The sequence below is a fragment of the Corvus kubaryi genome, unplaced genomic scaffold (assembly GCF_017639235.1).
Source record: "Corvus kubaryi isolate FWS band 111438036 unplaced genomic scaffold, C.kubaryi_AGA036_p1.0 37357, whole genome shotgun sequence".
Classification (NCBI taxonomy): Eukaryota; Metazoa; Chordata; class Aves; order Passeriformes; family Corvidae; genus Corvus; species Corvus kubaryi.
The window spans coordinates 16,436,154-16,446,819 of record NW_024581117.1 but is presented as its reverse complement, the minus strand read 5'-3'; the positions used below and the strand labels follow the sequence as shown (position 1 = coordinate 16,446,819).

The following is a 10,666-nucleotide window of genomic DNA, read 5'->3' as shown; positions in this document are numbered from 1 at the left end:
GCCCCGCAGCGACAGCCGGACTTGCACACACAGGAAATTTCATTGCGATGTCGCGCAGCGCTGGAGAGAACGGCGAGCACCCCCCGGAGGTGAGAGGCTGCAGGGAGCTGCGGGCGGGAGCACCCGCGGGTGGGAGTCACTTCGGACCCCACCTCTTCGGGCAGTGGGTGCGTTTGCTGGGTTTCTTCCCTTACAGCCTCACGTAGAACCAGCTGGTCCTCCTGCCTGCATTTTTGGAGTGCTTAGCGGGATGCTCGCCATGCCAAGGGACTTGCGGGTGCTGGTCTCCATCCCTTTCCCAGCAGGAGCTGATTCCTTGGGCCTGGTTGTAATTACTTTACTTGCAAGGACTGTTTTTCCCGTGTTTGTGAGGATTAAGGAGGCAGAACCTCTCCTGGGATGAACGGGAGGCAGGTACAGGGAAGCGTAACTCAGAACAATGCTGGCTTGGAAAAGGAAACGGAGCTTTCCCCCAAAAAATGGGAGCAAAGCATCTCCTCCCACAGCCCATTTACACTCTGCCCTGAAATAGCAAAGCAGCCCCATGGTCTGACACATAACTCCTCTGCGAGCTTCTCTTCAAATTCCTAAGGCATCAACAAAATCTCTGGCTGCAGCTGAGAGCTGCCTCATTTCCAGTCAGCGTTCCCTGGAAAGTGGAGCCCGCAGACACGGGGAGTTTTTGCAAACCACAGGAAACTTTGCTGCTTGCCTGCTCTGAATCTGGAGCGTGCAGGGAAATTGAAAAGTACCTAATTACCGTGTGGCATTGTGGTTTTACAGCAAACACGGCTGTGATGCTCCTGCCAAAAATGTAACCCTTGGCTGGCTGGAAGAAGTGTGTTGCTTGGGGAAGGTGTAGGATGAAGTCCAGAGACTCCAAGAAAATGGTTTATTGTCCCAAGCCCCCACGTCTGTGCTGAGCCCTTAGGCAGAGTGCTGTGCCATTGTCACCTCCCCATCCCCAGGTGGGGTGACACCTGCAGAAGACAGCCAGGACATCCAGGTGCCTGTGCAGAGCCAGGGACAGCTGGAAGAGGCTCAGATCTGGCTGAGCCTGACCAGCAGTGACATTGTGGTGAGCAGGGAGATGGTGGGACTGTGGGAGGTCAGTCCAGTTGTCCAAGGTGCTCGGTTTTGTTCCTCCCCTGAGCTGTGGCAGTGTCATCTCCAGGTATTTTCCATCCATATTGTCACACTTGTTAATAGCAGCCACGGTGTTCCCAGTGGCTAGGCAAGGACTCACACGTGCCTCCTCCAAAGGCAGGGAGGCACAGTGGGGTTCAGCCTCTGGTTTTCCCTGTGCCATGGGCTGCTCCCTGGTGTTGCCAGCCATGGTAAACTGTGAAAAGAGGAGGGACCCCATAGAGACATGATTTGCTTGGGAACAAGGGTGTGATTTAATCTCAGTACGTTTATCTCTGTACCCAGCCGTTACCTGGAAGTGTGTTTGCTGCCACGGCTCATTTCGTTTGGAACCCTGCACTCTGTTTTTGTCTCTTGGCACTGTTGAGCCTGTGTTGGTCATTGGCCTTGACAGATCCAGCCTTCCCCAGCCAGCTCCAGAGACTGCCCAGCAAATGCCTCCACAGTGTCTAACGTGATGTCCCATGCCCCACAGGCCACCACCACGGTGTATGTCACCATCCTGGATGAGAACGACAGTGCTCCCACCTTCCGGCAGCAGCTGTACGAGGTGACCCTCGATGAAGGTCCCTCCACACTCAACGCCACCCTGGTCACTGTGCACGCCCTGGATCAGGATGAGGGACCCAATGGCACGGTGGCCTATGGCATCACCGAAGGCAACATCTTGGGTACCTTCCACATTGACAACACCACGGTCAGTACAGATGCCGGCCCCATTCCAGACGTGTCCCTGTCCTGCTCCCTTCACTCCCAGCTGCTCTCCCCTGTCCTTGCAGGGGGAGATCCGCACGATGAAGGAGCTGGACTACGAGATCAGCCACGGGCGCTACACCTTGATCGTCACCGCCACCGACCAGTGCCCCATTGTCTCGCGCCGGCTGACGTCGACCACCACAGTAAGGAGCTGATGGGGGGGTTGCGACACTGTGGCCTTTTTGGGGTCAAGGAGTTCCTGCTCTGTGAGCAGTTTCACATCTCCTTCCCAGTGGTCACCAGTTGCTTTTCCCAGCTGTGGCCGGTTTGCCCAGTTGCTGTCACTTTGCTCCCTCAGGGGGGTTTCAAAACAGGGTCATGCACAATGGACACTTATGGGTTAATCAGCCCAGTTGTTAGGTCCTGCAAAGACATAGAGAAATTCCTGGAACTCCTTTTAAGTTGCATTATGTTTTCTTGAGATGGCCTCGGTTCTTCTTGCTTGAAGGGACAGCAGGTAGTAAAGCATTGCTATAGCATTAATTTCAGCTTAATCTTTATCTTCTGTGGTTATTTATGTGCTTTTAAAATTCCTTTTTCCCTTCTTGTAAGGAGGTTATTTAAAGCTCTTTCTCTTCTCCCTGGGCCTCATTGACCTGAACTTAGTGCACTGCTCAAAGACTGGGGAGGGCAGGCGAGCAGCTCCAAAGAAAATATTTTGCAGAAATTGAGTACACTGATTATTTTTGTGACTTGATAAATTGTGCCACATGCCGAGATTGATTTGGTGGTCTGCAGGTGTCAGGAATGGGTTAAATCTTCTGTCTTGGTTGCCGTGGACCATTGTACCTCACCCTGATATTGAGCCACAGGTTCTGTAATCCCCCAAAAGGAGATAAGTTCTTGTGTGTGAAGGGGAAAAAAAAGAAAAACTGAAGGAAAGTGGGATTACCAGTGTGGGAGATTTCTATGGATAAATCTGTCCTCACAAGCCTGGCAGTGGGACTCATGCTTGGGAAAAGGTGAAGCCTTCAGATTTGGGCATCTGATACTACTGGTGATGACTTCCCGGCCCAGGACAGACCCGGGGTTCAACTGCAGGCAGCGAAGGCAGCAGCTGCCATGTGCTGCAGGTGAAGGCAGAGCTTCCCCTGCACTTGGCTCAAGCAGGGACATGAACTTGGAAACCCCTTCAGCAACAAGCACCAAAGCCAGAAAAGATAGGAAACACCCTCCCTCCACTGCCCAAGGAGTTTGTGCCAGCAATGTATGAAAACACAGCTTTTAGGAGGAGGTTGAGGGATTATTTGAGATCCCCAGTGATGGCAAGTCCATCATCCTGATAAGACGTGCCAGTGTTTGTTTTCTCTACTGCTAGGAAACGGAGCAGAAATTTGGATAAACTCTCTGTAAAGATTAGATTTAACCAGCAACAAATGCCCATCTCGTGGATTTCACTATTCTTTAACCCAGGAGGTCAGAAAATTCCTCATTTCCAGTGTCCTTCTCAAAACCATCAGTACCACCATTGGTGGTGGTGGTTTTGTTGGAACAAGGATGCAACGTGCCAATTTTTTGAAGTTTGCTCAGCATTAGGAATTATTTGTTGGAGGAAAAGGAGTGAGGAAGTGTGCAGCTGCTGCAGAGATCGGGTGTCTCCTAACTCATGTCTGTGGTTTTGTCTGTCCTGCTTGGACATGAATGTGGAGGACAGTGGGCTTTTTGCACTGAGTTCCCCACCGTGGTGTATGGCTCAGGGGTTTAGCAGTGTGCAGCTGGAGTTCTGTAGTGTGGCTGTAGGATGGCTGTGGTCAGGAATAACCAAGTTTGAATCTCCTAGCTGTGAGTTGGATGTCTGGTGAACCCAGAAAAGCTAGAAATACAGGAGGTATTTTGCCAATGTCACCCATCTATGGCTTCCCATGCTCATGGCCAGCGGGGTGGTCTTCCCCTTCCATCCCTCTCCTCTCACAACTCTCATCCTTCTCACCCTGACCTCAGGTGCTGGTGAACCTCAATGACATCAATGACAACTGTCCCACCTTCCCACGGCCCTACGAGGGTCCCTTCGATGTCACCGAGGGGCAGCCCGGCCCTCGTGTCTGGACTTTCCTGGCCCATGACGGGGACTCAGGACCCAGTGGACAAGTGGAATACAGCATCATTGCCGGGGACCCCCTCGGTGAGTGGGGACACAGGGCATTGCCTCTCCCACTGGCCGCCCCATGGAAGAGCCTGGCTTGCAGGAGCGCAAGGAGGAAGCGCTTTAGAAAAGCCATCCTCCCTTCCTGCTCAGCCTGTCGACACCAGGAAATCCTGTTTTGAGCAACAGGAAACTTAACCTGTTCATGCCTGGACAGGGGGCGGCTGGGACTTGTGGAGGGAAGGGGGAAATCTGCTAAACAATAAAGGCAAAAAGAAATCAAAAAGGCAAAAAAACCAAAGCACAGAAAGAGAAACTGAGCCCTGTCCCTGAGTCCCTGTGGGGTTTGAAGGGTGTTTGGGGACCGAGTTGTTCACCAGCACTCACAGCTCCACCAGCACCCTGGTGCAGATGGCAGAGGAGCGGGGGCCATCCCTAACCGTGGGAACATCTGGCCGTCCCCCTGTGAAGGGGGTGGTGGGAATCTGGAAGGCAGAGCCCGATCACATCTCCCAGCTGACCCCACTGCAAAGCTTTGCCAGAACAAGCAGGACGAGGCCCTTCAGCTTGTGGGGGGTCTGTGCTGTGTCCATGCCATCCCAGGGCATGGAGGGGCTGTTGGCATCTTCCAGAAAGGCCCAGAAAACGAGGACAGACACCTCTTAATTGGCCACTCACTCCATCCCCTGCTCCTTCTGGTTCCTGGGGGTGCATCCAGCACAGTCCCCAGCTGTCACAATCCTCCTATATCTGCAGTAACAGGACATGAGTTTGTCCCCAGACCTGGCACGGTGCCCTAGCTCCCAGACAAGCCACTCCCTTGGGGAGCCAAGGCACAGTGAGAGCCAGGGCCCTGCTGTCTCCGGCAGGGGAATTTGTCATCTCCCCGGTGGAAGGAGAGCTGCGAGTGCGGAAGGATGCCGAGCTGGATCGTGAGAACATCCCCTTCTACAACCTCACCATCGCCGCCCGGGACCGGGGAGTGCCTCCCCTCAGCTCCACGGTGAGTCCCCCAGGCTGGCGCGGGGGGCTGTGACCTGCCGTCCCCCATGCTCAGTTCCTTCCCTCTGGTCTCTGGCTTCATTCTCCTCTCCTCCACCTCCTTCTCCTTGTCCCTAGGCCTTTCCATACTGGGCTGAGTGGGAAAGCCCACCTCTTGCCTGGGGAGTGTGAGGAAAGGATGGGAGGGGTGTAAATAAGTGCCACATGCCTGCCCTGCTTGTTCCCCTGGCAGATCCTTGTGGGTGTCCGTGTGCTGGACATCAATGACAACGACCCTGTGCTCCTGAACCTTCCAATGAACCTCACCCTCAGTGAGAACGCCGCTGTCTCCAGCTTTGTCACCCGTGTCCTTGCCCAGGACGCGGACCAGGGCCCCAACGCCCTCCTGACCTTCGACATAACAGCAGGGAACACAGAGAATGCCTTCTACATCAACAGCACCGTACGGCCTGGGGGGTGGGATGCTGGGATAAGGAGGGTGGGAACGCAGGTGTGCTGTCTGGCATCCTTGCCCTGGCAGGAGATGCCCTAGGGGAAGCATTCCTCACATCCCATGTGGTGTTTTCTCCCTTGTTTTTCCTGGTAGAGTGGCACTGTGTACGTGAACCGCCCGCTGGACAGGGAGCGGGTGGCCGAGTACAGGCTGACCATCACGGTGAAGGACAACCCCGAGAACATACGCAATGCCAGGCGGGTAATTACGGACACTGCCGGGACCTCCAGTGGTGCAGACAGGAGGGCAGGTGGAAAAGGGGCTTCCTGCCATGGCCAAAAACAAGCAGTGCCTTTACCCACAGTGTTTCCGATAGCAACCCCGTCCCCGGAAGGGATCTGGGGATCACAAGGAGGGGGCTTCAGCCCCATCCCCAGCAGAGAACAGGCTCAGTAGGGTCTAGGGCAAGCCCAAAGTCATTTGTTGACTCCGTGCAACAGCAGTGGATGTCATGGAAGGTGGGACAATGTTGGGCTGGGGAGTTGGACAACCACAGTGATAGTGGAGCATCCTTTGGCTGACTGCCTCAGGGTGAGGGTCCCTGCACACCTTCAAGGGTGGTCCAGGGAATGCAGCTTTGACTAGAGATGGGAGAGGGGGAAGGTGAGCTCAAGGAAAGGACATTATGGTCATCACCCTCTTGTCCCAATTTTCCTTTAGGATTTTGACCTGCTGGTCATTTCCATAGCGGATGAGAACGACAACCGCCCCCTCTTCACCCAGAGCTCCTACCAGGCTGAGGTGATGGAGAATTCACCCCCTGGTAGGTCTCTCTTCACTCCCTTATGTGGCTCCTGGAGGCTGCCTTCAGGGCTGGATGAGGGGAGGTGTTTCCTGGCCATGGTGAAGGAGACAGGACGTTGAGCAGGACAGGGCTGCAGTTCAGTGGGACAGGGACACTGAGTTTGAGGAGTTTGTGCCTTGATCAGCCTTAAGGAGACTGTAGCTTTGGTCCATGCTGCTTGTGGAAATCATTCCTGGCACAGGACAGAAATCGGCCCCATTTGGGAATTGCTCAGCTGCAACAGGTGCCCGTGGGCTGTGTGGAGCCCTGGGGGCAGCCTTGAGGGCCCCCACCTGCCCAATATCCCTGAAGAGGAGGGACTGCCATCTCTCCATCACCTGGAACTGCCTTGCTCCGGGCTTAGAGATTTTTAAAAACATCCAGCTTGGTCAGGTAGACATTTCCCACACAAAGAGCTAAAAACACTATTCTTTTTATTTTGTTTGCCTTCCTGCCATTTAAATTGCTCCCTGCTCCAAGACCTTAGGTATCCCGTCCTGCCATTGAGCAACATCTCAAGAAAAGGGTTTGGGTGTCTCCAGGTGACACCCTCGGTGGCAGGATGCCGGTGCCACCCATCTGATGGATGTGTCTGTCTGTTTGCTTTTAGCTGGATGTCCCACCACCTCTCCTGGGCCTCGCGAGTCCGTCTGCAAGGCTGCAGCAGCCACCCCCCAGTGCCTCGTACCCCGCAAGGCCCCACTCTGTCACCTCCTCCATCCATTCATTGCTGTCCCTCATGTGTCACCAGGGTGGGAGGGGAACGGGAGGCCCCACAGGGGACTGCCACCCTCCCTAATGCTTTTGTCATCTCATCCAGGGACACCGGTCACAATGCTCAATGGACCCATCCTAGCTCTGGATGCTGACCAGGGCAGCAATGCCGTGGTGACCTACCAGCTCCTGAAGGCATCCCTGAACCTCTTTGTTATCAACAACAAGACAGGTGGGGTTGCTCAGCTGCTCTGTCTCCAGCTCAGGGCCACCAGGTCCCGATGTGGTCTGCCACCAGGCTTTTCTCCTTCTCCAGGTGTGGTTTCGGTGAAGCCTGGTGGTGCAATAGACCGAGAGGCTTTGCTGGACCCTCATCTGGAGTTCACGCTGGTGGCTTGTGATGTGGGAGGGCTGAATAGCACTGCCAGCCTGGCAGTGACCATCCTGGATGACAATGACAACCGCCCTATCTTCCAGCCGGCATCCATCACGGCACGGCTGTTGGAGAACAGCCCCCCAGGTCAGGACTGGATGTGAGAGTGGGAAATGGGGTGACCTGGGTGTCCCCTTGGGACTGTGAAGATCCAGCTCCCAATGACACAGTTGACCAGGATGGGGTTAAAGGGAAAACCTGGGAATTGAGGCTGCCCATGTTGTTTCATGGTATTTGCCTTGGGACCGAGGGCTTGTTACTGCTGCCGTCCAACCCTCGCTTGAGAGGGCTGTGTCCCACCTTTCCAGGCTTCTCTGTCCTCCAGGTGACAGCCACAGATGCTGACAGTGGCCTCAACCAGCAGCTGGATTACCGTATTGAGGGTGGTGGCCAGGACAGGTTCCTGATTGATGCCACCACAGGGGTGATCCGCGTGGCCAACATCACCATCGACCGGGAGGAGCGCGATGCCTACCGGCTGACGGTGGTGGCCGTGGACCAGGGCACCCCGGCACTCTCGGGCACCGCCACCATCAGCATCGTCATCGACGACATCAATGACTGCCGGCCCGAGTTCATCAACCCCATCCAGACTGTCAGCATCCCCGAGTCAGCTCCCCCTGGCACCGTGGTGGCCGAGGTGACCGCCATTGACAGGGACCTCCACCCTCGCCTGGAGTACTACTTGCTGGGGATCGTGGCCCGCGATGACACGGATGCGCTGGTGCCCGAACAGCAAGGAGCGTTCGCTGTGGATTTTAGGACAGGTAGGAGAGCAGGAAGGGTGGCACGGGCCGTGTGGACCCCTCTCCTCATTTCTGCTTCTGCTTCTTCTCTGCCTGGAGGTAGGTGACCAAGGTATAGGGAGGTGATGCTCCTTTCCTGCCTCCCCACTGTCCTCCTCCAGCTGCCCTGTCTCACCCTGCCCTGTCTTCTCTTACCTGTCTGACTGACTTACCTTTGCTTTCTTTTCTGGCTCTCAGCCTGCCAGGTTTGTCTCTGTGTCTGTGCTCATTTCTCTCTCCGTGCCACCCGTCATCTCCCTCCATCTCACCCATCTCCATTGGCAGAGATGGCCTCTGTTGCGGGCCAGGGGCTGCTCAGCCTTGGCAGACTGGACCCAAGCACCCTCACTGGGGGAGCAAGGCAGGCACTCTGGGGTAGGTGGTGGGCTCCTTTGGGGAAGGAGGGCCAGGAGCTCTCTGCATCTCTTTTGGAAGCAGAAAGCTGATCCAGGAAAGAAAAAGGCCCTTGTTGGAAAGTATACAGGACAAGGTTATTAGAGATGCTGAGCTCAGGTGGATGGGGTTGTGCAAGGGAACAGCAACAGCAGCTTCCAGACCCCTCTTGGATGCACAACCGGAACCCTTACCCAGCTGAGGCTGTGTGGAACAGGCAGGAAGGCAGGAGATGGAGAGCGGGGGGAGAACAGTTGTTTCTTCCTGTAGCTCTCGAGTGTTTTCCTCAGTCAGCCTTTGGAGAGGCAGGAGAACAAGCATGGCACAGGGTGCAGCAGTTGGCTGGTACACACGGCCCTGCCCAGGGTCCTCGGAGGGGGCAGCCTGTGACATCCGTATTTTGGGGTTCACAGGAGCTGTGAAGATCAAAACTCCCCTCAACCGTGAACTAGTGGCCACCTACGAGGTCACCATCTCTGTCCATGACAATGCCAGCGAAGTCATCGACCGCTCAGTCAGCGTGCCCAACGGTAAGGGTGGGCTCTGCCCAGGCAGTGTGGGGACAGGGACTGGCACAGCCCTTCCCAGGCACCACTGCAGCTTCTGGATAATCAGCAGCTCTCCCACGTTCCTCTCCATCCTGACCAGCAGCATTTCCAGTGGGACCAGTCCTGGACCAGCTCCCATCAGGTTCAGGTTCTCCCCTGAGCTTTAGAGAATGTCCCAGACATCCCAGGGCTACAGTGTGTGTGAAAAGGGCTGTGTGCCCATAACCTTACACTCATTTCTTCATTACCATTCCTATCATATCTTGCCACCCTGCTATGGGTAAATTCAGGCTCCTGTGTGAGAAGACACACAAAGAACAGGAGTAGGTGTCCCACAGCGGCATAGGGACACCCGTAGCATGCTCCAGGCATAGTGGCTTTGGGGAATATTGCAATTTTTTGTGATGAACTAGCACCAGTTGGCTCTCCTGGAGTTTCACAATTGTGTCTTTACAGCCCTCCTTCTTCCCAACCTTCCTTCTCATCTGTCACTTGTTCTCCTTCTCTTCTCTCCCCCTGTGGTCTCTACCATGGCCACAGCCAAGCTGACAGTCAACGTCTTGGACGTCAATGACAACACACCCCGCTTCCGCCCCTTCGGGGTCACCTATTTCACTGAGAGGATCCTGGAGGGAGCCACGCAGGGCACCACACTCATCTCCATCTCAGCGGTGGACCCAGACAAAGGTGCCAATGGGCAGATCACCTATGAGCTGCTGAACCTCTCTCCAGAAGGTTACGCCTGTCTGGAAGACCCATCGGCAGGTTGGTGGCCTGGGGAGGTGGGTATCTGGGGCAGGTTGGTGACCTGGGGCAGGTTTCTCATTTCAGGGTCTGCCATCCTCTAGGGAAGGTTGTGGCCAACAGGACAGTGGACTATGAGGAGGTGCAGTGGCTGAACTTCACCATCCGAGCCTCCGACAATGGCTCTCCCCGCAGATCGGCTGAGATCCCCGTGTACCTCCAGATCGTGGACATCAATGACAACAACCCTGTTTTCAGTCAACCATCCTACCAGGTGAACTGGGCTGTTAAATACACTCTCTCTGTGGGGCTGGGCAGTACCTGCCTGGTGAGGACAGGCACAGAGCTGGGGGTTCTCCAGGGACACCTTCTCTTCCCTCTGCCTGTGCTTGAACCATTTGAAGGTAGTCAACCCTGCCATGCGCTCTGTGCCAGAACCTTATTGGGGGTCTGGCTGTGCCCAGCCCTGGGTGCCACCCTGTGCCCTTGGTTACTGCCCACTGAAACAGCACAGGATGAACCAGTCCTGCTTGCTCCCTTTGTTGCAGAAAGCTGTCTTTGAGGATGTGCCATTGGGTACGGTCATCGTGAGGGTCATGGCCACCGATGCAGATTCCGGGCAGTTTGCTCTCATCCAGTACAGCCTGAGCGATGGAGAGGGCAAGTTTGGTATAAATCCCAACATGGTAAGGAGCCAACCGAGGCTGGAACAGAGCAGGGAAAGAGAGGGGAGGCTGAAATGGTCCCAGATTGTGCCTTGCTCCCACACCTCACCTTCTGCCCCT

The 10,666-nt window shown here is 55.3% G+C and overlaps 1 protein-coding gene across 12 annotated transcripts in view; it reads left to right on the top strand.

Annotated features, from left to right (window-relative positions):
* The window catches only part of CDH23 (cadherin related 23), a 181,895-nt gene that overhangs the window by 162,545 nt on the left and 8,684 nt on the right, over nt 1-10,666 (top strand). For 8 of the 12 annotated variants that reach the window (XM_042033492.1, XM_042033493.1, XM_042033491.1 and 5 more), the window contains 14 exons: nt 1,622-1,843; nt 1,926-2,045; nt 3,844-4,024; nt 4,855-4,988; nt 5,220-5,429; nt 5,574-5,681; nt 6,141-6,243; nt 6,875-7,210; nt 7,295-7,498; nt 7,720-8,178; nt 9,003-9,119; nt 9,678-9,902; nt 9,986-10,155; nt 10,430-10,567. In XM_042033492.1, the coding sequence (XP_041889426.1) occupies nt 1,622-1,843; nt 1,926-2,045; nt 3,844-4,024; nt 4,855-4,988; nt 5,220-5,429; nt 5,574-5,681; nt 6,141-6,243; nt 6,875-7,210; nt 7,295-7,498; nt 7,720-8,178; nt 9,003-9,119; nt 9,678-9,902; nt 9,986-10,155; nt 10,430-10,567 (2,727 nt within the window). Of the gene's footprint in view, nt 1-10; nt 90-1,621; nt 1,844-1,925; nt 2,046-3,843; nt 4,025-4,854; nt 4,989-5,219; nt 5,430-5,573; nt 5,682-6,140; nt 6,244-6,874; nt 7,211-7,294; nt 7,499-7,719; nt 8,179-9,002; nt 9,120-9,677; nt 9,903-9,985; nt 10,156-10,429; nt 10,568-10,666 lie in introns of those variants that run through there. The other 4 variants (XM_042033496.1, XM_042033495.1, XM_042033500.1 and 1 more) reach the window with 3 other exon arrangements.